At 36.9% G+C, this 27,789-nt stretch overlaps 1 protein-coding gene across 2 annotated transcripts in view; it reads right to left on the reverse strand.

Moving 5' to 3' along the window:
- Window positions 1–1,755: 1,755 nt before the first annotated feature.
- The window catches only part of LOC149801322 (sodium/glucose cotransporter 4-like), a 55,685-nt gene continuing 29,651 nt past the window's right edge, over window positions 1,756–27,789 (reverse strand). For both annotated transcript variants that reach the window (XM_089955362.1, XM_089955363.1), the window contains exons 9-16: window positions 19,275–19,480; window positions 18,399–18,534; window positions 11,995–12,102; window positions 9,960–10,110; window positions 9,073–9,241; window positions 8,341–8,556; window positions 4,085–4,202; window positions 1,756–3,574 (exon numbers count right to left, since the gene is read on the reverse strand). In XM_089955362.1, the coding sequence (XP_089811488.1) occupies window positions 3,369–3,574; window positions 4,085–4,202; window positions 8,341–8,556; window positions 9,073–9,241; window positions 9,960–10,110; window positions 11,995–12,102; window positions 18,399–18,534; window positions 19,275–19,480 (1,310 nt within the window). In that variant the 3' untranslated portion in view covers window positions 1,756–3,368. The remainder of the gene's footprint in view (window positions 3,575–4,084; window positions 4,203–8,340; window positions 8,557–9,072; window positions 9,242–9,959; window positions 10,111–11,994; window positions 12,103–18,398; window positions 18,535–19,274; window positions 19,481–27,789) is intronic.

Raw genomic sequence — 27,789 nt, forward strand, 5'->3', positions numbered from 1 at the left:
AATTTCCCTAAGCCTAGCGCAAAGGAAATAAAAGAAAACGTTGACGATTTACTCAAGTACGCTACTGATTCATTAACTTCAAGATTTAATAAAGGGCAAGGCAATGAATTTCGCGGACAGCTTTACGTGGGTGATCTTGATGGTGTAGGGGGAGGGGCTTGTTTGGTAATGGAGCTGAATCGGCCGTATCTCTAAATGTAAATGAGGGGGTCGATAAGGACAACGCGCCCACTATCCACGAATCAGAACTACCTTGTGGCCAGCAGTCACAGATTCTGTTTGCTGGAAGATTATTCAATTTTAAAAGAGCCTGATAAAAACGGCGCTGGCAAGATATTTCCAGTGTACGATGAGATGATTTTCGATAAACCTTTTAGAAAGACAACTAGACAACGGTGAAAAATTAATCAGGCGTTAGCTTGTTTATTCTACGTCTGTTGATAATGTGTTTTGTTGTTATTCCTGTTTCTCCCTGAGAGAAACTTGTCATTTCCTGGCACTTCTCATAAGTTCTTTACAGAACACAATGGGAATTATTTTACTTGGTTCGGTGGAGCTCCTGCGCCGGTTTGACAATGGCATGCGTGAACAAGTACATCGTGCTGTTGCAAGGAGAAAACACCGACCTGCCCATTACTCGAGACTGGCCAAAATGTCCTTGAATCCCAGACTAAATACTATGTCATAATACTTGCAGTACACCCGACATAAGTCATAATAAATAGATGTCATTTACTGTGAAAATTGTTGATAAGAATAGCAGCGTAATCCATGTTTCGGAACATTTCACTGGATTCAAGGCTGTAACCACGTCCACTGATGAAGCTCTATGAAAAGTTCAAGCAAATATCATAAGTTTCCAGAAATGCCGAGTCCAATGGAACGATAATGGTGCATATACAAAGTGAAAAGAGCTAGGGGTCCAGACACTTTTTGGTCCTCTGAATCTTAGACTTCTTTGTACAGTGTGACTATCATGCATTCAACATGGTACATCCATGCACCATCGTCGTCTACACCATCAGTTACTTTGTTGTGGCAATGCAGATGATTTATGTGTTGCTTACTGCCTATGATAACCAATGGAAGAAACCATGTCAATAATCTCACTTTGATGCCTCTCTCACATACGATGAGAGAGTCATATAGACAGCGAACAAGCAGTACGGCTTTAGTTGTCTCAGTTGTCTGAGGTTGAGATAGTCTTGGAAACATTGGTTCAAAAGAAGGAAGCTATTGATGGAATTCGTAACGAGGTGCAGTGTCTTCCAAACACTTTCAGGGGCTTTGAATTTCGTATGTCGATTGTGGGTTGTTACAATGTCCTCTTCCAGATAAACGTCTTTCATGAGAAACTTCAAACTGAACCATTGACAAAGCATTAACAACTTCACTCACGGATAAGTGTCTTGACCTTCTTAGACGTTACAGTAATTGAATATGGAGTTACGCTTGTCACATCAAGGAAAATGGCGAAATGGCAAACTGGGGTTGAGCATTAACTTTAGAAGGTTTGCGTCCATCGGAAGAAGAAGCATTTTAACAACTAGGGCTCGGGCGAGTATGAGAACATCGATGACGAAGATGCTCCGCTGCTACTTGCATCAGAGGAAAGGTTCAAAGAAACTTTCTTTGACAAGCTGATCGACTTCGTTATATCTAGCCTGTTACTCTAAAATATCTTCAAAGATAAACCCATCCTGACGTTCATGTCATAACCGGCATTTGGTAACGCTGTAAACAAAACAACATGCAGTAGGTCACATATTTTACTTCCGGACGAGCAGCAGTGTTCCATTATCCATACAGACAACCACACGATAATGCCTATATTCTAAAGAATAAACAATTTATTATTTAAATTATTTAAAGCAAATTGTTGTTCATTTTCAGGAGTATGATAATGTCAGGTTTTTTTAATGTTTTTTCTGATCTAGGTAAAAGTCTTCTACCCCCATGAATTTGACATCATATTACGCGTACATGCCCCCCACGTGAAAGTTAACCGCAGGTGCCCCAGTAAGAGGAAAATCATGTAGTGTAGAAGCCTATAATGTAGATCAGGAATCAACAAAATCAGGATTATCATACTACCCAGTACACTGCGAATATACAACGATTGGCTCGACTTTTACCTCCAGTAAGTCTACTACCCTCACCCCGGTTCCGTGTATGTGCCGAGAGTTGCCGATAGTTTTCCATTTAGGCCAACACGGCCATGGTAATTATTTTATCTTCAATAGTCACCGAGTATAGCTTGGTAATTGTACTGAGACTGACATTTCGATTCCAATGAAATTAATTTTTCCCTTTACTTCAATAATTTGTTTCCATGTTAATATATGATGAATATAATTACTTCTTTCCTTCTATCGATCAAAACAATAAAAAAAAATATATGATGTCAGCTTTGGGCCAAAACTTTCAGCCTCCGACCCCCTCACATCTAGTCATACCCCCCATTAAATGGATGAGACATTAATTTGTAGACCTAATTTCAATGCATTTCCACATTATATCTTATATTCAGGTTTTTAAGGCAGTACACAACTCAGATAAATGCATGTTTTCAATTTGTCAGGCATCCGGTAGCATGCAATGTTAAATGCAGAAGGACCATCGTGAAAACTAAGAGAAAGCGCTACATTACGGAAGCTGTGGTACTTTCTTCTATTGCTATTTCTTCGGGGTAGGTTGAACAGATTTAAAGAGTGAATGCTTGGATTGATTACTGTTGTGTCTGTGTCACAAATTATCTGTTCATATTACGCAGACCTTGAAGGATTTCCAGTCAAGATCAATTCATAACTACGGTAAGCCTTTAAACTGAAGTAGTGATCATATTCTCCATGTTACTCAAAAACTGTATTATAAATACAGGTACCTGTATTATCATCATCACCATATATTTAAAGCCATATAAAATCATTGTCATGCTTTAGCATTTCTCAAGTTTACGTGTGATGCTTCATTCAAAATTGTAATAGTCCTTACATGCGAAAACTCTTTTATTATATTATATTATTTCATATTATATTATATTATGTTATATTATATTATATTATATTATATTATATTATATTATATGTTCTAATAATAACTAAACATATATCTTCGCCTATTTTTACATCGTTAGTATTGAAGTTCAGATCACAAAAATGGTCCATTCCAATGACACTTGTCATATGTCTGATAAAACATACAGAAGAAACACATGAAAGCTCCATTAAATATTCTATCATTATATTTCTTCAAACTACCTCAACGAAAGACTTTCGAAATCGATCTTTCCGATTTTATAAATCCTAAATGTCATATGAATGAGTCGATATACACTCCAGTTATTTTGAGCTGTAGACCGCATCAAACTAGCTGTAAAATCCCCACAAGAACATTCCGATTATGAGAAGGATTATGGCGTTTATATTGACAAAATATTTCCATTTTCGTTCTTCTTTGATGGAAGTCAATGCTCGGAGCGCTTCTTTCTTTTCTTCTTCAGAAATTGTGCTTTCCTTTGGGGGCTCATATCCACATAACAGATTTACAATCCTCCTCCATCTTGGCAACTCTCCTGAAAGATGGAATATGCGCATAAAACAGTGATATTGTGCATTCAATGTAATATAATTTATGTACGTCGTTCTAGTTATGCCTCATTTGTGACCAAAAATGTATGTTGTAAAAAAGAATAATGAAAGATTGTTCTCGTTGTATCACATTTTTTGGACCATTCTAATAATAATAGTGACTAATAGCACAGTTCTAATAGTACTCACGTTTCATGCTCTGTGTTTAGGGTTCGATTTCGTAAACTTTCCCATTTACTGACATCCAGTTTGTTTACGTTCACTACAGGGTGTGCATGTGAATGAATGAAGGTGATCACCAATTGATACTTATAGTCAAACAGTGTAGATCACATATAAAGAAGACATTTTAGATTAAACTGTTAACTTCAATTTTAATAGATAAGTCAACGTTAGAATTATCGGATTTGGACAGATATTCGACTATATGACAAATTTAGTACGGCTAAGAAATCAAATAAAATGGTATAGAAAAGCTCTAACAATGTTATTACCCGTTGGTTTTGATTGTGTAGGTTTCCTTTCCTGTGCTTTGCGATCGAATGATAGTTCTTCATCAAATAACACTCTTTCGACCGTGCTGTGTCTTGTCCACCAAGTTAATCTTATAATCTGAATAATAATATTAACAATGATGATGATGATGATGATGATGATGATGATGATATTAATGCTAATCATCATTACCATCATGAATAAATTTCAAAATCCGATTCTTTTCCACGTTTTATGACAACATAGCTCGAAAAATTCACTGATAGAAATATAAATTCGATAACTTCTAAACACTGAGTAGACAGAGAATGGCACTTTGAGGCCGCGGTTATTTTTCAGGGTTTATCCCTTCTATACCCCCAGAATTTATCCCCGGTGCAAACGTCTAAGCATCCGAGATGAATCCCTTTGTCTGCCAGTTTTTGTTGTAGCATTGGGACAAATCGCTACAGGCCGATTCAGCATTAGAAAAGTGCAGAGGAATATTATATACAATATATAATGCCTTTTGAAGCTCCGCCATTTGCCCCATACAGTGATGTGAAGGAATTTTGAGTCTGTAGGAAACGCTGGAATGAAAATTACCCCATCAATGGTGATTTCTTTACGTCACAGAAAGGATTAAATCTTTTTATGCCTGATTGTGTCATATTGGTTCATCAAAGAAGTCCAAAAGATGATATATGATTTTTCAAATATGCATTAGGAACCACTTGTTAAAATAATCGAGTTAGGGATTGCATGGAAGCGAGCAAGATGGAAACGTGGAGAAGAATATTATACAAAGCGGTAAAAATCATTGCGTGCATTCGTGCAAGAAAACATCATTTCGCGGACGTTAAGTCATTCGCTGGTGCGTTTGAGTTTATCAGCTAATAACCTTGAATCCAGTGAAACGCCCAGTGAAGATAGTGAAATATTCAACGATAACAGCAAAGACAGCGAAGACAGTGAAACGTCAACGTTTGCTTAGAACAGTTGCCCTCGTCGCTTCGCGCACGCGGCTCAATGTTGATTTGCTGTTGTTAACGAATATGGACGGTCTAGTGACGCGGTAACGCTATTTGTATACAAATGGTTTACCAGTGCTGCAAGCACATGATGAAATAGTTTCCGTCTCAACGATGTATGATTTAGCACTCAACAGCTACTTGACGAGCATGGCTTTAATGGCAAGGGCATCAGTAAGACGCCTCAGCGTTTGATCAGGCCGAAAGCTATCTAGAACGTTCTGAAATTGAGAGCAGTTCAACTTAAGCTAAAAGTCCCTTATGTCAATATGCAAATATGAATCCTCGCAGTGACGTTAAATAGGATGCAAGTTGCCGAACAAGACTCATTTGGGTTTGCTACACGGTTGTTAGATGTGACGGAGCAACTGAGCCGCCAATATTATATCTCAGTAAAGACTTGGTTAAAGTGTTTATTTAACCTTGGGAGGTTACACCGAAATCGGGTACAACGTAGAAAGACCTTGCTGGGTGATCTGCAGACCCATGTTGATTTTTCTTTTTATCTCAGCCCATGTATGATCATAGATTGTGATATGCAATTGCGACTTGATTGGATTTCCAATCTAATAACATTTCTTTTAGACGGTTTCTGATGACCACTTAATCGAGAGAGAGAGAGAGAGAAGATATTACACTTGTTCAGTCACTTTTCTCCATTTTGTTTAATTACAGGTTTATTACTTAGAATATATTTTTTTAATATTAAAAACGTCCAGTTTTATGTATATAAACCTGAAAGTATATACGAAATGCCAGCTTAGATATGAAGACATACTATTACACGGATGCGACGGGAAGGAACCGTTCTGAATTTAACAAATCTTGCCAACAAGGTCGATTTGATCAAATTGAGCAACCGGGTTTTGTATACGTCGACCCAAACATGTTTGTAATTTTCAGAATCGAACTGGAAACTGGCAACGTACAACGTGGATATAAGTGACGTTGTTCTGAAACGCGATGAACTTAGGGGAGGATATGGGAATCAGAGACTCTGGCGTGTCGGTAGAATTCATCAACACTACGTCGAGGATGCTGCTGATGTGAAGAAACAATATGTGGACATAAATTCTGTTCACGTGGTATCAAACCTGCCCTCACCAATGCAACTAGTAAATTCATGGGGCTTATTTAGGGGAATATTAGTCAGCGAAGAGGGAGAAAAAGATGAGATATAGCAAATGACCGCCTCTTTTTTACTGCTTTTGGCGATAGTGTTGACAAGACCAAATCTTACATCTTAGTGGTGCACTAGTCTGGATCATATTGATTCATCTTAAGCGGACTTAGTGGCGGGTGGGGTGGAGAGCAATACTGAGAAATGATTATCATCAAGGTCGTACGAACAGAGACAGTAATGTTAATTAGAGGTCCATATATATGGTATCGGTATAATTAGTCGTCTGAGATGGAATTTAGTTTCAGTGACAAAAATTCTTTCTGAAATGGCATCTTGCCATCTTTGGCGCCCATGTTTAAGATTGAGCATTGCATAAAAGTGATGATTATTAACAGCTATGCGATGACAATCTTGCGAACTTTAACAGTGACGAGTTCGATCCGCTAGAAGGGCGTACCATTATCTATGATTATTCTGTGCCGCTTGTAATGAAAAACTGCGTAAAAAGGTGGTTAACATGTTCCCATATGGACCTAAATATGATCTTGCTAACGATCAGTTAGAAATCCACGGTTGGGACAACCTTGTTGTACCAATACCAACTCGAGAACAGCTTGCAATCATCGCATTAGCATACGAACGCACGATCACTGAAAGCTGAAAGGTCGAACGAGAAAGATTGATTCGACAATAAGGATGTGGCGTTCAACGACAAGTATCCCGAAATAAAATTATCCGTCGATTACATCGAACAAACAAGAACTTAACCGGTGAAATACAACAAACTGACACTTAACAACGACTCCTTTGTCCGCGTAATGATTCTTACTCAATAACAAGAACAATCATTGGCTGCACAAAATATGGGCGTAAATCAATGCAGTTCTAGTTGTACTTCGAAAAGTGCAAACAATTGCCGGAAACATAAATATTCTTCGGGAAAATATTTTCTACGGTTGCATACCAGTTGTATCAGTGACGAAAAATAATTGGTAAGAAGTGCGTGTGCTTGTTGCGCGTGACCTCAGAGCTTGTGGACAATGCCTGCGCGGTGAAGTTATTAACATAAGAACTGTAATGGATACTCAAAGTTACCGACGCGAAAAAAATAATTAAAGTGGAAAACTGCGAGATGAAATCATCGAAAAGACCACTGAACTCAAACCATGGATGCTATTTGTTGACTTCCCATAGCAGCAAGCTTTAGTTTAGGTGCGGCTATAATTGTGACTACGGCAACTACCAAGACACCCTTACTGGGTAAGCTGTCAGTGCTACTCCGATAGCAACTTGTGTGACTCGCGGCACGGGAAAATCAATTTAGTTACTTTCACATAAATGAATATTTTGAGGCGGTACAAATCAGTCTCAGCACACTGACCAAGCTGTACTCGATGGGTATCAAAACGACTACCACGGCGAGTTCTGGACAGTGCTTAAAACAGCTGAAACCTTCGGTTGTCGCGGGCACATCCAAAAGGGGTTTCGAATTAACCCAAATCCCACCTCGATGGCACTGAGTGAACCATGATAAGTAACCAAAGATCTGAAAGCCCCACACTCATGCGTGGTCTAGCAACATTGTTTGAGTAATCACGGAAATGCATGGACCTTTGTCGCGTTGGTTAAATCAAGTGGTATAGAAATGGATAACCATTAAAAGTAATCTAGGTCTTGACGTTCCTTGCTCTGTCGACTTACTGGAATTCATTACACGTAAAAGGTAAAATACAGGATGCAATTTTAAGCAATATGTCAATATGAATCCATTTAAGATAGAAGCAGAACGAACATTCATGCAGACAGTTTGTTTTGTTCTTTTTGGTTTCAATGGCATTTTTAACACGTCATGGCTATATCATGCCGAGGAAATAAGAGCTGCCTGTAAATCCCAAGATTTCACATATGCAAGTTATCCTTAGGCTACCTAAGTTCCCCGAACTTCAGACTAACAAACAGGGCATTTGCAAACGCTTGAAATGCCAATTTTATGTAATACCACTGCATCCATATTTGAACAGTATTTGATATGTTTAACCCATCTGATCGACTTTTCTGCGGAATAAATATTTAGAATTCCACGCTTAATACAGCTCCAAATTACAATTTCAGCTATACATACATGTTTGGTATCGATTGGATTCGTAAACAGCGAGATGATGATGGTTGCTAGGAGACTGACGAAAAACAGGATGATGGTGAAGTGTAGAAAATGCACTTTGGATATTATGGTAGGTCTGAAGTCTTGTTCTCCACAATTGGGACTTCCGTAACCAAAGTCCAGGCCCATCCGTATCAACCCAACCAACAAGCCAATCATCATACCCCAGAAGGCCCCCTGAAGTTGGAAATAAATTAATTATTAACAATATAAATTTCATCTTGAGTCAATAATGTTGAAATATCTCTTATTTGGGAATTGTATTATGTTCGTAGAGACTCTACGTTTTCTAGTCTCTTAATTATCATGTCGAACTTACAGCATAAAAGATAATTTTTTAAAAACGGTTCGTCTGCATATCACACGCTCTCAGGTAAGTCCAAACATACAAAGGCAGCTGTGGTGTTAATATTTAAAAACAATAAAACGTAAAATCTTGAGCATCGTGCGTGCTTCGTGTACTAGTGAAGACTGTAAAAAGTATAATATGACTCAACAATACAAGAAAAGCAAAGTTGCATTTATGTCTGTTCGGAAATAGAATGCTTTGTCTTCAATTATATTTGACGGTTGCTAACATATAGACCTTTAATTGAAAAAGAAGATACTGCTGTTAAACATTAACAAGTGTAGCATGTAAAGTCTTGATTCCACATTAATATTTGAAAGCTAAGCACCAAATCAGATACTTACTGCTTCGTTAGTTCTACTCCACAGCAAGGCCAGGAGATAGAGCGATAGAACTGGCGGAGCCAAATACCCGGTGACGGACTGTATGTAGTTAAAGAGTTGTCCCCCTTGGGACTGTTGTAGGACTGGGATCCAAGCGATACTGACGCCAACCAATACAAGAACAAATACCCTGTAGGAATGAAATTCAATGATCAGTGCATGATTACGTCAGTCGCACACCTACATTCACACTTTCACTTTATTTATTTCTGGCGTTAACTGTTCACCTCCATGAATGCAAATTCTTGAATATATCAAGATAAGGCTGTATAATATGTGAATGATAAAGACACTATGTTGCTCCCAAAATTCAACCCATAAGAGATACAAAGGCACTAGCTAGTTTGCATAAACACATGATAATGGATAACTCAGTCAAGTATGCCACGAAGTGCGATAAATAATTGTCAGTATGAAACTCAGACAATGAATCTACAGAAATTTTAAACTGCCGTTTCATAACAAATCGTCCCAAAAGATTTAATTTAACTAAAATTAATTTTGAGGTTATTTTAATTTCAAGGAGGTGAATTCTTTGTCTAGATTCTGATAAAAGCGTTTGAGTTTAAGACCTCAATGTGCAATTCAAATGCATCATCTTCTTCCACGATGTTCTAAAACCTGGCAAAGGATCCTTTTCCTTTAAACTTCAGCATTAATGCGTAGATTTAAATATAAAATTAATCAGATTGTGTGTCTTTAACCTACTTGACTTAGCGGAAACGTTAGCCATTTAAGTCATCGAATACAACATTTAATTTCAACGAAACAACAAAATGTGGTGCATTTTCACGGAAGACCCAGGTACATGCCATCTAATGTACGCACAACGTGATGTTTTCTTTTACCTCCCGACGACCAAAAGTTCACCCTCCGAGGACCCAGGACGTATTCGTTTCCATATATCCATAGTAAATATAGAGCTTGAACTATTAAATACGGAAGTCAGCGAACTCATCAATGCAGCCATCATGGCGGCCAACATCAAACCTTTCAGTCCTTAAAAGATAAAGAGAGAGAGAGAGAGAGAAATAGCACATTGTGATAAAACGTTTGCAGTTACACAATTTGGCTGTTTTCCTGTTTCAAACAACTTCGAGGCTCTTTCATTTCCGGAATATGTTACCACTCGTCTAATTTCTTTCAAATGTGTACTTGCTGATGTTTAGTTGCATGGACGTGGTCTATTTGCAATCTATACACAATTAAATAAAATGTTTCAAGTGCTGGTTTGCAATCTTTTTCTGTTAAAAACGATGCACGGGATTACAAGGCAAACACATATTGGAAATACGCTTAAAAAATAGGAGTAAGGCTGTTTAGCAATACTAAAGTCTAAATCATATGTTCAATCATGCATAAAACTGACTCTTTAAATATAAGATATTTTTGACAGAAGCGTCCACATTATGCAGTGAACCATGTCTTAGAGAAACCATCAATAAAGAAAATACATTTAAATGCTCTTTATCACATTGGTGGTACACTTTACATAAAGCATGTGAAGTTTAATACTTTTGATATGACAACATGTTAATATATCACTTTATATAATTATGTTTGTTGCAAATAAGACCATGAATTTCTTGTGCAGTATTATCTTTACTGATTGGCTGCTACCGTGGGAATTTCTCATAGCCAGCCTTCTGTAACATTTCTTTCCAGTATTACCGTCAACATTTTGGGCCTTTTATTTTAAATCAAGAGCCCAAAGGACATTGGGAAAAAAGGTTACGTCTGTCGGAAAATGGCATATTAACCCCACATGGGCTCGTAACAAATAAAACTAAGGGTATCGGTCAATTTATAAAGGGCTAGGGGTAGCTGTAACATCTACCCAACCCTGTGACAAACGTGGTTTAAATGTTAACTTACTGGAGTAAATAAACTCATCTCTGTTTAATAAAGAATATGAACATATGAATGTCTTCCAAATGACAAAATATTATCCAAACAGCATTTTTATGCGGTTAAATAACTCCAACGAGTTAATGTTTCTTATTATGTGATGCATTTTCCGAATCTAAATAAGATTCACAAAGTTGGACAATATTCAACCCGTGCATCACACTCATGAAATTCATTATATTCGTATATCTGTCACACTCAAGAAACTCGTTATATCAGTAAATCTATCACACGCATGAAATTCAGAAATTCATTATATATGTGCATCTGTCACACTCAAGTATATCCGTACATCTGTCGCACTCATGAAACTTGTTAAATTTGAATATCTGTCACACTCGAGTATATCCGTACATCTGTCGCACTCATGAAACTTGTTAAATTTGAACATCTGTCACACTCAAGAAATTCGTTATATTTCGGTACTCAAAGCATTCATGTTCCGTTCAACAGGCGTCATTTCTACTAATCTGAAATTGGTGTTGTTCTGTTACTGAATTTAATTATATAAAAGGTTTATCCAGTCTCCGCCTTACATGGTGTGTCATCCCTAATTAATACTCTATTTTGGTGCTACTTGTGAAGGGGGGGGGGGCTAAAGAATGGTCGAGGTCTGACCAAACGTGATATGTGTAGTGTCAATATGATTAAAGGCTTAAAGTAAGGAATAAGCAATGTTTGGTCACGATTAGAATGGATATTTAAGAGACATTTCCCCATCTAACTGTATATGATTGACAAACATTTCCATTGAGTTCAGTTGTAAATATTCATACTTGTATCAGAGTTTTCATCAATCAAAAGCATGGGTTTCTGTTCCATTCAATTAAGATCGCATAAAAAAGATCGATACTACATTCGACTAATGCAAACAACGACAAAACTCTTACTACATTGACGTTAAATTATTTTATCTTAAGAAAGAACTTATAAATGTTTGTAATGAAATTACGAATTACACTCTTCTGTCTTTACCTTTTGGCATGAGTTCAACCACAAGCTTTGGATAGGCGATGTTGGTACACCCTGCGGCATTTTGACAAACTTTCATACATATATCGGGGTCTACACAGGCAACCTCGTCTGCGAAAACAGAAAATGTAAAAGGAAATTTCATTCCACCTTTCACGAATCTAAAATCATGAAGAATTAATAAAAGCAGTTCTGGCCTGAAATATCATGTATTTCATAAACATTTCATAGAGCAACCGCTCCGGTGGCCTAAGGGGTTAGAGCATCCGCCTAGGATGCAGGAGGTCGCGGGTTTGAACCCCGGCCTAGTCATACCCAAAACTTATAAAAATGGTACAAACGGCTGCCTCGTTAGGCGCTCAGAATGAAGAGGCTAGTGCTAGGACTGGTCGGACTGGCGTCAGGATAATGAGACTGAGTTGGACATGATGCTATATGATGTGGCATGATGCCCCAGTGCTATACATCACTATAAACTACCACTTTGCAGACATTTTAGACGATATGACTGAAACACTGTTAAAGCTACGTTAAAAACAAACAAAAAATTACACACACACACACACACACATTTTGTTGTGAAAATCGCCAGGAAGTTTAGATTTGGACAGTAATGGAGGGCAAACAGAATTTGATAAACTTTCAGAAAGTCGAGTTAATAAAGTGCCGTTAAAACCAAGGGGTTACAACGAGGCTGAAAATACTGTCTCATGTAGTCTGCTATATCCCAAGATACAAAGGTCATTGTCTCATGTAGTCTGCTATATCCCATGATACAAAGGTCATATATGGGTCATCAAAGTACATTCGGACAAAATTACTAAAAATGCTTCTTATCTGGCATAGCAAGAGGTATATTCAACAGATTTTGTGAATTAGTTTTGAACGATTTTATAAAACTAAATGAAGGTAACAAGTATCTAGTGAGTAGATTGGCATAAAGAAGTAGTCGATTTAAAGATAATTTTCTCAAAATCTGACGATGACTGTAAATAGAAATCAAGCCCTTACATTTTCACTAAGCTATCAGGATATCTAGTTCTGTTGTCACGGTCCATGTCTGGTAGATGTCGAAGAGAGTGGATGAGAGGATGCACCTCTGTCTGACTCCGACTGTGCTTCTAAACCTATCTCCTATATTGCCATTGAGGAGAACTGCTCTAGACGCCTTCTCGTACACGTCCTCTATGGTGCCGATTAGTTTTGTTTTTATGTTGTATATCTGCATGGCAGCCCAAAAAGCTGCATGTCATTTCTTGTCGAAAGCCTTCTTGAAGTCAATGCTGCAGATACTTTTCACAGAGGATTCTAATGTTGAAGATCTGTTCTATAGTGCTACATCCTGCTCTGAAACAATCAGACTTTCTTTCAGCAATAATGTGCTCGCTTGGGGTTTCAGTCTGTTGAGGATTATCTTAACCTTGCTTGGGTCACTGATGATACTCGTTGTTCGTTAGATCTTAGGGTTGTTGTTGTAGAGTTTAAAACCATTTTTCAGCACAAGATAGGCAATATATGGCGGACAGTATAAATGGTGGAGGATGAACCAGAGAAAACCCCGGTAAGAACCACCGACCCACGATAAGCTACTGGCAAGCTTTCTCACATACCCACATTGGCCGAACCAGAGACTCGAACACACGCAGACACAAGTGATATGGCAATGATCCGTAACGGTGAGCGCTTTAGATCACAGGGCCACTTGGTCACACCCCCTTTTTCCAGGGAGAGTGATGATCAGAGAATGTGTCCATAGGGTGGGACATTATCCTGTTTGCCAGATTTTGTTGCAGATTGTTGTGAGGACATCTATCACGGAGTTCCTCCTGCTTATCTACCCAGATTACTTCCTTTTCTTTAGTGACTTTATTACAGACTCGTGTTCTTTCCTGATCGAGTGGTCAACCTCTGTTGTGGTCAGTGATATGTTTAGTACAGCTTTGTCTTTAAAAGTCTCCTGATTGTAAAACTTAGAACAATACTCCGTCCATCTGTCAGGAATCTCTTACCAACCTTGTCTTGGATCGTGGTAGATCTCCCCCGTTTATCTGTTTCACCGACTGGTATGTCTTGTTACTGTTTTTCTAGTTCAGGTTTTCTCGATTTCATTACATTCGTCATTGAACCTGCTTTCCTTCGCTCTGTTTAAGCTTTTTCTTAGCTATTTTGTTATTCTCCCTGATTTTTCTGTTCCTTTTATTTTCGCTTCATGCTCAGTTTTCTCCTCACATCACAAAGGTCAAGGATATATTCTGTGACCTAGGGCTTCGTTATCCTTTGATGTTTGACTAGGATATCGCTGGCCGTGCCTATTACTGCCGTGTTGATGATAGTGATCAACCATGTCTATTTCTACAACACCCAGATTTGTGAGTGGTGCAAATTTGACGCCTAGTGATGCCTCAAGTGCTTATGCCATGCATGGATCTTTAAGTTATTCAAGTTCAAACCTGCTCCTAACCTCTCTTGAATTCTAGAATTTCATCAGACGAAGTTTGATAGTCATCATTAGCAAGTCATGGTCGCTTTCTATGTCGGCTCCTTGGAAAATATGTGTTCGGGCAATGTTGACGCTAGATCGGAAGCGCTTCCTCGCCATCATGTAGTCGATCTGGCTGTGGTGTTCTTCGTCTGGGCTGTGACAAGTCCATCTTCTAGAATATTTGTGAGCCAAGGGTGTTCGTTAGCACAAGGTTGTTGTAAGTGGCGATGTCCAGGAGCTTCAGTCCTCTTTCATTGGTTTGATCATTACAGTATGGACCACAGACTTTTCGCCAGTCGGCTTGTACGTCTTCTCCTACATTGATGTTCCATTCACCTTCAATAACTAGTCTTATGTTACGCGTTTAGGCTCGAATAAATAGTAACACAAGAAAGAGTGAAAACAACAACCTATGAAAAATTTCACAAATTATTTATTTCCCTGAAAAAATACTGTACATATGAAAAAATAAGAACGTATGGTTTTAAGAATCAAATCCAAAAATAATCAAAGAATAATCCACGAATACAATTTTAGAAGTCCTAATAATAAAATATTCTAATGATTTCCAGTTAGAGTCCCGTCGAAGAATCCAAGATGCAAGGCGATGTCATATGCCGTATCCAGTTCAACGTTGTTGTCTACAGTTCCTTATAGAAACACAAGAAATAATCCCGTGTTTGAATTAATGAACTTTCATTACATATTTTCCAGGAAAAAATAATGATTTCTTTAGAATCAAAATAATTCGAATAATCATTAAAATGTAATTCCCAAAATGACACAACAAAAGAAACACCGTTACGTCCCAGTGTTTAGAAGCCCGACTGATATAGTTTCTTTAAAACAATAATTATATACACTAATTTTGAGGCGTAGAATAAGTGAAAGTATGATTATGTTTAGATCACGTACTCAAACAATAGCCCTGACGAAAACCAATCATTTTACTCTAAGAACAAAATATTTAAAAAATGTGTTTACTTCAATAAAACTATTTACATGCCTAGGGTCACATATTCAACACATCCTCGATCTCAGCCTTATTATTCCCACAATAAAATATTTAAAAAATTTAAAAAATTGTTCACGTGACTATTACTAATTTTGAATAAAGGTCGGAACTAGGTCAGCTTTATGTGTTTACAATTGAATCAGTCTAGGTCAAACTATTATCTGAACAAATTTCCAAATCACGTAAAGAAGATTATATTATAATAGCGTGTACAATAAAATAAATTTTTTAAAGCTGACAAACAAACAATAAAATTTTTAAAAAATATGAATTAAATCAGATATACGTAACACTAGAATAGCCTTCTTGAGTGTCTGGTAAATGAGAGTTTGAAGACGGTCTTAGAAAGCATCTAATTCATCATTATTATAGTTAGATATTGGGGCATAAACCTCTATGATGGTAATCTTGACAAGAGATGCCCTCAAGTGAATGGTAATCGTCATGTTCACAATGGTCGACAACCCATGACAGCATTTACTCAGAACTAGAAAGAAGAATCCGTGCCTTAGAGATGAGATGTTATAGAATATAGAATGATCATGAAATCTCGTATTCAGACCACATTTCTAATTAGGAGGTAGTATTTGAATCCAGAGTGCAATTGGAGCATATGACGATATGCTCACCGCTCTATGATCACATCTCGCGTTCATCTGGCCTGTCAAATACAATCATATTAGGCAAAGTGAGAGGAAAGAGAAAACGAGACAGACAGAAGAAGGGATGGTAAGATAACATTAAAGAGTGAACAGTCATGTACTTCGCAAAGTCCCTAAGAACAGCGGAGAGCTGTAAAAATATAGAGAGAGATTGTCGAATAGTCATCAGTGGCGCCCTTACGACCAGCCAAAGTACGGGAGAGATATTTAAACGAATGAGTCAGATATAGTTAAACAACTATTGAGTTACATTAGTACATAAAATATAAAGGGGAGTTACTCTGTGATTCCTATTTTTAATGATTGCGTGGCTTGCTGTGTTTGACCGTAAACAGTATATGGGGGTTTTGGGTTTTGGTTTTGGTCCATAGTTTTAAATGATGTGCAGGACCAATGACAAATCATGATACACATTTCATGGAAGTTCAAGAGAGACGATTCTTTCACTGAGTAAATATCTTTCCTATAAGAGTATGATAGGTCTATGTGTGGCATATTAATGGCATAGTTTATGTTCAGAGTACTGAATTTATGTGTGTGTTGTATATGGATTGCACTGATTGCGTTCAGTGTACTGACTTTAACCTGTATGATTCGTATATAGATTGCATAGCTTACGTTCAGGGTACTGAGTTGTCACATATCCATTCCATAGTTTTCATTCAGAGTACCGCGTTTATGTCTTGATTGCATATCGAGCATATAGCTTAGGTTCAGAATACTGTGTGTGTGTGTGTGTGTGTGTCGCATATCGATTGCAGAGCTTGCGTTTAGAGTACTGAGTTTAATGTGTGTGTGTGTGTGCGTGCGTGCGTTCGTGCGTGCGTGCGTGTGTGTGTGTGTGTGTCGTATATCGATGGCACAGCTTTCATTCAGGGTGCTGGGCTAATATGTGTGTGTGTCGCATAACGATAACATAACTTGCATTCAGATTACTGAGTTAATGTGTGCGTCGAATGAAGATTGTATAGCTTGCTTTCAAAGTATGAGTTTAATGCTAGTGTGTGTGGTACATCGTTTGCAAAGCTTGCGTTCAGAGTACGAAGTTAGTGTGTGTGTGTGTGTGTGTGTGTGTGTGTGTGTGTGTGGCATATCAATTGCGTAGCTTGCGTACAAAGTATAGAAAAATGTACATCTGCTCTCACAGTTGGAATGTTACTAATGAGTTCGATCAAAGAGCAATATCACAGGCTAGAGTATGTACTTGGTCATTAGAAATAAGAGTCAAATAAATTGTGGACATGAAAAATAAAATGCCCATAACGGAAGACGGACTAAACATTGATCTTGGTCTTTTTTCAATACAATTCTTTACTTAACTACCAGAAAACGGGTCTTATCTCGTAAATTTCCCACCGCATCCTTTGCTAAAATGATAAAATGAGCCACAATTACATCGAATTTTGTTTCTGCAACTGGCTTTTCATGATTATACTGGAAGAGGGAGTAAATAGACACATGGTATCAAAAAAGATATTTTAGAAGAAAAAAAACAATTGTAACAAACTGGGCTTCATAACTTTAAATATTCTTCAAGGGTGTAAGTTTATTTTTTTTTAAAAATGAATATAACTTGAACGGTACCTGCAACATATACCACTGATTTCAAATGTAAATCAGTGAAATTCAGTGTATCGAATCATCAATTACCACTTAAAAATCAAGATGACAGGAAATTAAAACGAGTTTGTTTGAACGAATCATCTATCTGGGATGATATCGTTGTATCTTAGTATCTACGAAGTTCTGGATGGATGGAAGGAATACCATTTTCGACTGCCAGACTCATGAAAGTTCCAAAAACCTTTTAAAGGTTGTAACCAAAACATAGTTTTAAAAAAAAAACTTTGCATTTTTACCAATATCGTATTGTCATAATTTAGTGTATTATATATATATATATATATATATATATATATATATATATATATATATATATATATATTCGTTTGAATTTGTGTATTATTTTTTGTTTCTTCTCTTTTATTCTCAAGCACCTAAACTGACACTAGTTGAATCGTATCCAGAACCCCAACTTAGGGTACAATAGTTGCAAAGAAAACGAGTTATTTAATTCAAACACGAAAAATAAAGAAACAAACAAATAAAAACAACCAAGAAATTTTAACAAAAAGAACTAAATTTATATTATTCTAACCTAATTCTAAATTACAAACTGTTAATTATTCCGAATCTGAGTACGGGAGTTTCGAGATGATCATGACAGAAATACCAAAAGAAACCTTACCGGCGAAGAGCACCCTGCTAATCATTCCAGGAAAGACAATCGTGAATAATGGCAGAATTTTTAAATATGCTGCTAATATCGAACCTCCCTTCACGTGGAGCATGTTCTTTGCTGCCAGAGATCTTTGTGCCAGCACCTTGGAAAATAAATAGTTGTGTCTTTTTATTCAATGGTGTGTGTGTGTGTGTGTGTGTGTGTGTGTGCTGTTTTGCTTGGATACTATGTTTTGTGTGTCAGTTGGTGTTGTTAAAATATGAATGTTTTACACTGAGGAATTTTGAAGAACTGATGCTTGGATATTCTTTCATAAGCAATCTTCACATAATAAATTGCAACAAACGTATCATATTGAATATGATACGATAATTGCAATCAAGTAACGGTAAAACATTGGTGTTTCAAAAGAAGCATAGATGATATCACTCTGTGTGTGTGTGTGTGTGTGTGTGTGTGTGTGTGTGTGTCTTTCAAACATATTCAGTCATATTGCTACGATGTCTGCAGTGTGGCAGTTTATAGCAATGTCTAGAACTGTTGCATCATGTTACAGATATGTAGCATAATGTCCCACCCAGTTACATTATCCTGACACCAGGCCGACCAGTCCTAACACTAACCTCTTAATGCTGAACACCAAGCGAGGTAGCTGTTAGTAACATTTTTATAAGTCTTTGGTATGACTCAGCTAGAGATTGAACCCGCAACCTCCCGCATCCGAGGCTAACGCTCTAACCACTAAGGCCACCGGAGCGGTCGGTTATATAAGCAAGTAAATAAATGTTGTGTGACGATTTTTACATAATGTGCATGTAGCTTAGAGAGGTCATAAATAGCGAAGACAGAGTTAAGTAAGTGAGATAGAATGTTAGTAAGTACCTGATCTGAACAAAAATACCAAGCACTCAGTATTGTTATTCCGAACACATTGCCGGGCCATGGTAGGTCGCCACTATCGACTCTCCGTAACAAATGAAAAGCTTCATCAGTCGGTATTCCGCAATCAGAGCCATTTAGCAGGTAAGATGGTATTGCTTTCGGAAAGTCCGTGTATAGTTTGGACATTCCTCCAACTCGAACAAAACCTTGATGAATCATAAAAACAGAGATTTTCCCACGTCAATCAAACGTTATGTCACTCACTTGGAAATATCGATCGGATAATATTTTTATTATGTTCACAGTTGGTGAGGTGAAAAGGAAATAAACGACGGTTTCTATAATTTTGATTCATATAATATTAAATGGTTCTCTATATCCAATTATTATATTACAAAAATGGGTAATAAACTCTCCAACCTGTCACCATGCGCTATCAAAATGTATTATCGTATACAACTTGTACATTGTTTTGTACTTAATGTGTTGAACAATTTTGAACAAAGTTTATGTTTTAATTTGTATACTGGTAGCTGAACAGTGCATTATAGCTTAACAGATTTTAAATATCGATAACAATATCGTCGTGGTGCGTTTGAAGGTTCCATTTCTGTCAATAAGTCCCCTTGAGACTTTCACAGGCTCGTAAAAAAATCCATACAAAATGTCCACTGAGAATAATTGAGAAACAAATTTACCTAAGTCCAGAATAATTTTATAGTGTAGTCACTTAGTCTATTAGCTCAACTAGGCACATAACCACATGGATTTATTTGCATGGTTTTAAATAAATATCCTTCGAGGGTTTCGGGGAAGTGAAATTCACTCAATGCATCCCCTACATGTTATACGAAGCAACCAATGGGTGCAGTGTTACAAGTGAATCGTATGTGGACGTTTTACAAACGTGTGGTTTGTATAGAAACAACTTGGGATTGTATTTTAAGGATTTTAACCGTGTCGCCTTTATCTTGGTTTTGTATGCCTTTTGGAGAGATTTTGCATCATATTTAGATTTTTATTTTGTCTCTTGGAGGAATTAACATTTGGTTGAAGGTATTCCTTGTCTTCAGAGTAGCAGTTAAATATGGGGTTTCTGGCGCAGTAACCCTATTTTTACTCCAAACAAATACAGATTCGCCTTTTCAGACCCCTACCGGGGACACCCGCGGTAGTACCTGGCCATGTTGAGATCCATCGTAGTGACTTATTTTTGGTCGCTTACGCGAAAGTATTTGCTTGGAGTAAAATAGGGTTACTTCGCCAGAAATACCCATATTTAACTACTACTATGCTGTTTTAGATAAAATTTATACTTGATGAAATTTTATATTAGACATTATAATATCTTATAAGAAATGAGTTTCCGGATACATCTATAAAAATGTTGGGTTTAATCTAACAAATAAGTTTTTTTAAAAGATTTAAATCTATAAACCATGCATCAAGATACACTAAAATAAAGCATAATGTGATTAACGATTGTATCAAGATACACTAAAATAAAGCAGAATATGATTAGTGATTGTATCAAAGAGTGTAAGTGTTGTAGATCAAATCAGTACAAATCGGTATGGTTGTTTTTTTTTGGAGCTGATTATATAATAAAAAGAGGTTGGACTGATGATCCAATGTTATGTATCGAAGAAATGATTTATATATTTATCACACCTGATCAAGCTCAACCTGACTGCCACTGATACATTCTGTGTAATATAAGTTTTCGTATTCGCTAATTCTCTTTGGGAGGATGTCAGTTAACATACTCTCATTGACACGGAATTCGCGTATTAAATCGTCCATATCATATTTAACTCCACATGAATCAGATCATATTTAATCAAGCTTTTTCAAAGTCACACTAACGGTTTTACGCGCACTTTTTGTTTCAAATCGATGTCCTATTCGTTTACACGCGGTTGCCAGAGAAACTCCTATTCCGGATATTATCAGAAAGAACGGGTTTAATGCTGCGCTGCTGGTGATAACACCAGATCCTGTTAGCGCCAACGGAATATAAGATATGACACGTACGTTTCTGCTGTTGTATTTGTAACAATGTTTTGTGCACCAAAGTTTTATCGTAGTATTTGTAGTACTGCATTAGCGCATCAGTTTTCGGAATATATTCCGAAAAAAATGATTGAAGTCTATGATTTGCTTTTACTTCATTAATTATTTACGTGATAGCAAAAGCTGTGATTCCAACAAATGAATCAAGTACCTGACAATACTTTTCGTTGTTAGGATTTGCCAGAAAATTTCTATACGTGTCATAAACATCTGAAGATGTGTCCTCATATCTTCGATCGGTTAATACTTCATCTTTTATTATCCATCTGTATGATTTGAAATTGTTTTTTATGTCCGTTAAATCATTTACTAAATCCGCGTAAAGTTGCTGATTCTTCAATAAGTCCGAGTACTAAACCTATATTTAGTGTACTAAATTTTTTAAGAACAAGATACTGTCTTATAATTGCGTAAGTTACCGCAAATTTTCAATCATTCATTTTTTAACAATAAATCTGTTTAATAAAAGAGAATATTTTTATTTATAATCACCAAAATATCGTATGATGAATTAAATATATTTTCGATTTCATCGTAATAATTTCTTATTAACAGTTGCCTAGAGCGTTCTAGCGATGAAAATGGAACATCTTTCATCAATAAACAAAATACAAATTAACATGATTATCGTATCTTTCTAAGTCATTGACGGTATTAAAAACAGGTTTTTTTCCTCATCGGAATAAATGTGAATTATCTTGTCAATATCGCTGATTACTTGTAATGATTTATTGACGAGAACATGATCAAACTCAATTTCGTCGTACATTAATGCTCTAATCGCGTTAGTATATGCTTTCAACAAAATTCAGTCTAAGCACGCTCATCAAGAACATTAAGCAGGGTCTTTTTATCATGATAATCCATTCTGCACGTGGCAGTAGCGATCAAGTAATTTATTGTTTTTTGCCAGATGTTCCACCTGGTTCGTTGATGCAAGTTAATCCTCATCAGATTGTATCCGATCAATCTGGAAAATCAAATATCTCCAATTGCGATGCAACTGACTTATTAATTTGGGCGACAACTTGATTTTAACAATTAAATAGTAACCTATTACTTACACTTGAGATCGGTCAATTGAAAACGAATTTTTTAAGACGTTTAACAATAACAAGATCAAACAAGGAAAAATGTATCGAAGAAAGATCTTTGTAGGAGTCTTTGGAAATATATTTTCCAAAATTGTTGAAAATATACATGGACTCCCAAATAAAATTGCACCAATTGCCGTAGACGCATGAAAAGCATTTGCGATGGGCGTCGCATCTTCAGCTGCAACTGCAGTCGGACCAAAAATCGCAGGAAAAAAGCAAACCGCCATCTATCGCAGATATCGCGCAGGTAATTTGAACTATATTGCCAACGTCAAACACAGCTAAGGCGTTGATTGCAACAACTGAGAAATTGTTATCACCGCGCGAAGGAGGTATAATACGAAAAGTAGCATTAAAAACAAGATGACATGGCATTGCCGCGTTTTAATTTTTGTGCCACATAACAAACATTATGTGGCAATAATAATAAAAATATGTCAGTTAAAGATTACCTTGTCCTTATCGAGGAATTTGATAGGGATTACTCAACAACAGAATTTGAGTATATTGAGTATCTTGACGAAAACTCAAACCAAACTGATCTGAGTGGGGTTAGAACTTTAAATACACGAGACGATGACGTCTTTTGGCTACCGCATAAAGCTGTCCATGAAGTACGTGGACAAATAAACGCGTCAAATGATGGTGATACTGCAGCTGGTACTGAAATAACTTTAGTCAATAACGGATGGAGTTTGTTTGAAAGTGCGAGTTATACAAATCAAACTGTAGAGAGTATTTCTGGTTACTCGCCAGTCGCTAGTACAATAATTATTTCTGTATCATTTAGCGATGATTACTCAACAAATATGTTTAGCTTTAAGGATATTGGAAATGGATATGCTGTTTCAAATGAATTTATTCTTAACAGATTTATAGTTAATGCCGACCTTGTTGTTAATTTGGCTACTGTTAGAAAGTATTTGATTGAAAACTCTGATTTATTTGGAATCATAGCATAATATACATTTGCATGTGAAGCAGCTGTAAAAGCTTCACACACGGTAGTTTGCAATAAATGTGGACTTACTCCACCAGCAGCTGTAGCTAGTGGAACAGCTATGATACCAGTAATAAACGATTTAATCACCAGGAATGCAGAACACAATGAAGGATATGTCAAAGGAAAGGCGTTCACGAAAGAATCCTGTCCAATCACAATGATGTTGCCGTTAAGCACAATATTTGGATTTTGTAGCGATTACGATAAAGTTTTTGCAGAATCAAACATACTCTTACAGTGATACTAGTAAAAGATGAGCATTGTTTGTTTCACGCTGATGGCGTTGATAATGCTCATTTTAAAATACTAAACTCGCACTGTGGATGCCACGAATACTTATATCGATAAGCGAATCAGCTGAACTCGAAACAATGCTTACCCCGTACACTACAAAAATATATTTCATGCAAAACAAAATATGTTACTCTTGTGTTCCATATACAAGACATATACCTGTTACATTTCAGCTACAGGATAGACGCTAATCAACAAGGCAATACATCCTTGTTCGATGATGCTGATGTTAGCAGCATCAGTGTCAAGATAAACTCAAAACAGTATCCAGAACGAGCGTGCGAATGCAGCTTTTCCGCTGGCGCTGATAGAAATGTGTCACGCGCCTAAATGTACTTGATGAGCCGATCAAAAATATCATGACGCAGACAGCGACTCTCAAATATATGTCGAGGATTTTCGTACTCTCTATCCAATCTTTTCCTTTGACGCGTCTAAACATTCTGAACGAGCTATTAGATCGCCGGCTGACGTTGAAGTAGCGTGGACGCTGGGGACAAATCCAGTTGATGCGCTTAACGTTCTCGCACTCGTTTCCAACGACAGATTTTTGAGACAGGGCAGGATGTTTGTTTAGGTTTAATTGTTCACGATTTTGTGTAACAACAAGCAAATATATCACGAAAGAAATAAACCTCACGAAAGGACAAATAACAAAGTTGTCGACTGCAGTTGCTAAACGACGTGCAGTTTTTCTTAAGATATCGCCAGCGTCGACAACAACGCCAACGGCGTTGTGGGCATCAATGAAATTAATGTCAACTCAGCAACAAGTAACAAAAATGTCGAATGGGAAAATAGTTGTACTTAATCTGTCAGTGACACAAATAACAGCGATCAACCCCGATTGGGCACGGCATGGCGGGATTCTAGGACCAGCTCTGGCAAAGTTATCGAAAACAGTACTGAAAAAACTATTACCAGTGTTTGGAACATTAGGACTAGCAGCAGTATCAGGAGCAATATCAAGCGCAACTAAAAAGGCAGTTTCCGGTGACGGTATCAAACAAATTGCGTAGTACTTCGTGTGTTCGCGATTTTGTGTGACAATAATGATAAATAATGGCAGCTTGAAAGAAAACACGAAAGTCACCAGAGAAACAAAAGACAACAGCACGAAAAAAGACATCTTGCAGTATGAAGACGACACAGGATGGATTTATAGTGCACGAACAGCGGCAAGTTTACTTTCACATTTGTTAGGAATAGGCAATGGAGTACATGGTCGAGAACTAATGTTATCGGGCACCAGACGTTGATTCAGCACGCGCTAAGCAATTTTAAAATACTTGATCAATTAAAATCAGTGAAAGGATTTCACGGAGTCTATTCCAAAGACGAACTTGATAATGCACCTTCATTGTTGTCAACATCGACAATGTCGCCGTCGTTGTCATCATCTCCTTGCACCAGCAAAGTGAAATCAACTTCTTCTGGTTTCGGTAAATATGTTCCGGGTATTGTTTCTTTAGTGTTAACCTCACTGTTGTTATAAATATCCGCCAAACGTTTCATCAAGTCCAAATACAATATAACCTTCGTCTAATTTAATGAAAAAAATGAAAGATATCAGGTATCACATAATCGCAAATATAAAAACCAAGGACAAACTTAAAGAGGCAATTCGCAAGTATTTTTCAGTGACGTTGTCACCGACCGTGACACGGTAACAGTCAGTCTGATTATCGAGAGCGACGGGCGAGACAATTTTCTCCTGAACAAAAACGAAAAATATGAACTACTTAAGAATCGTACAGATGCTTAAGCATAGAATAGAAAAGCAATGATGAATTACTGTCATTCTTATATTACTAGACAAGAATTAATACGAATTTGAGAGATAATTAAATATCATATCTAAAACTTATTCCTTCAAATATCGCATTTGATGTAGTTAATTTTCTAGCTCCATCATCAACAAACTTTACCGACATAGGACAAAAACTAAAACGTTTAGCAGCAGCTGACATTGACTTAAATTTTATTTCCTCGTTTGTTTCAAGCTTTATTCCAATTATAGGTTTAGCGGGACATCTGAAATTAACACCGCCGCCTCGTCCTCGTCTATTATTCTCCTTTGTTGTTACAAGATCTATATTTTCCAGACTATTGTCGGTCTTAATACCATTGCGATGATCTATTACCAGACCTGGTGGAATTGGTCCGTAAAATGTTTCAAATGCAAGACGGTATGACAGATATTTCACAAAATCAGTTTTAATACCTCGAACACACACCAGCAAATATCCGCTATTTTGTAAATTACCCAATACGTTTTCCATTTTAACGTTTTGAATAATTCCTTTATCTCATGCTTCGTAAGTTGATACACTGGGTGAGGTTGAAACTCATCTTGCAATGATAAATGTGTATGTTGTCGTCGGTAACCTCCCCAGTAACGTGGTAAACTCTTGTGGGTTTTTAACGTCTTCACAAAACAATGTATATATAAAATCTTTTCAAAAGATTTCAACGTATTCTTCTTCATCTTATCTCTTGACTTCTATTTTACACTCGCTGATGTTTCCTTACCGAACGGTGATTTCGTTTTCAGGTTTATCACTGACCCTATTGGCAGCATACATGTTGTATGTTGGATGTACGTAACAATACTCTTGTTCATTAGCACTTGCCATTAATCGCATATTTCTGTCATTATACTATACGTTTTTCTTTTATTTACTTGTACATATTTTGATGAATCAATTAGAAATTTGTAAAACGTAACATAATAGCATGTTAAAATTGCGCGATATTGCGAAACGAAGCTTAATTAATCCTATTAAAATTGCAATCGTTTTTGTATGTTTTGATAATAGTTACAAATGCTGTGCTAACAAACTTTTCCTCGACAAATTTGTTTGATCTGCTTCAGCAAACGATTAAACGCGAATTCGACAAACATAAGAAACTAAACATATTAGTACAATAGCATGTGCTGCTATCAAAATTAGACGTGACAGATGTCAGTGACATCGACGAAGAAATTGCTGATCGTACATCGGCACGAAATCTAAACGCATTTTGCTTGGAACTAACCTTGCTGCATTGTCGTAGAAAATTCATCAGGAAATTAATAAAAAGATTAAAGAATATACTACATCTGGTTCGGGCTAGAAATTTGAATCTATTTCCGAGATTCTGTTTTACACAATGAAATACAATTCACTGAGACGAAGCTCGTACGGTGACTTTCCAATGAAAATTAAAAACAAAAAATGTATTAAAGTTACAAACACTGACGACTGATGTTTTCATTGGGTTATACTTTCTGCACTGTTTCCACCAAACAAAGACGCAGAACGAGTTACCAAACACATTCCACATATTTTAGGATTAAACATTTCCTCGATAGACTTTCCAGGAGCCGAAAATCAATTACCGTAGTTTGAGCAGCAAAATAATATTTCCATAAATGCGTTCGGTGTCCATGAACGCGGCCAAATATATCCATGATATATTTCTGCTAAAGCATCATAATCAACAATAAATGTGTTGATCTATAAAAACCATTACGTGTGGATCAAGAATTTTAACGGACTTTTTGGAAAACAATACAACAAACACCGAGAACGGAAATATTTTTGATACCAATGCTTGCACTGCTCTGTTGGCGATAAAGAATTTCAGCAGGCGGCACTTACAGTACTGCTCGGACGTGCAGCGAATAATAATGCCTGAACGAGGCAAGAACATATTACAATTCAAAAGCTACAAACACACAATGAAAGTTCCGTTTCTAATTTACGCCGACTTTGACTGTCTGTTGCAGCCTGTACTTGTAATCCCGACCAATCATCGACGAGGCGAGCACAATATCATGTTCCTTGTGGAATCGCCTACAAAGTTGTTTGTGTTGCTGGTTCTGGTTTATCAGAACCAGTTAAGATTTATCGTGGTCCAAATCCGGCAGTTTGGCTACTAAAGAAGCTTATTAACGAAGCTGATTCTATTTCAAACAAACTTTTTAAAAAAATCACGCCAATGGCGCAGTTAACACAACAGGAAGAATCAGACTTCGCCACGGTAGAATTATGTCACATATTTT

The sequence above is a fragment of the Sinohyriopsis cumingii genome, chromosome 4, assembly GCF_028554795.1.
Source record: "Sinohyriopsis cumingii isolate HCF-2022 chromosome 4, ASM2855479v2, whole genome shotgun sequence".
In the NCBI taxonomy this organism is placed as follows: domain Eukaryota; kingdom Metazoa; phylum Mollusca; class Bivalvia; order Unionida; family Unionidae; genus Sinohyriopsis; species Sinohyriopsis cumingii.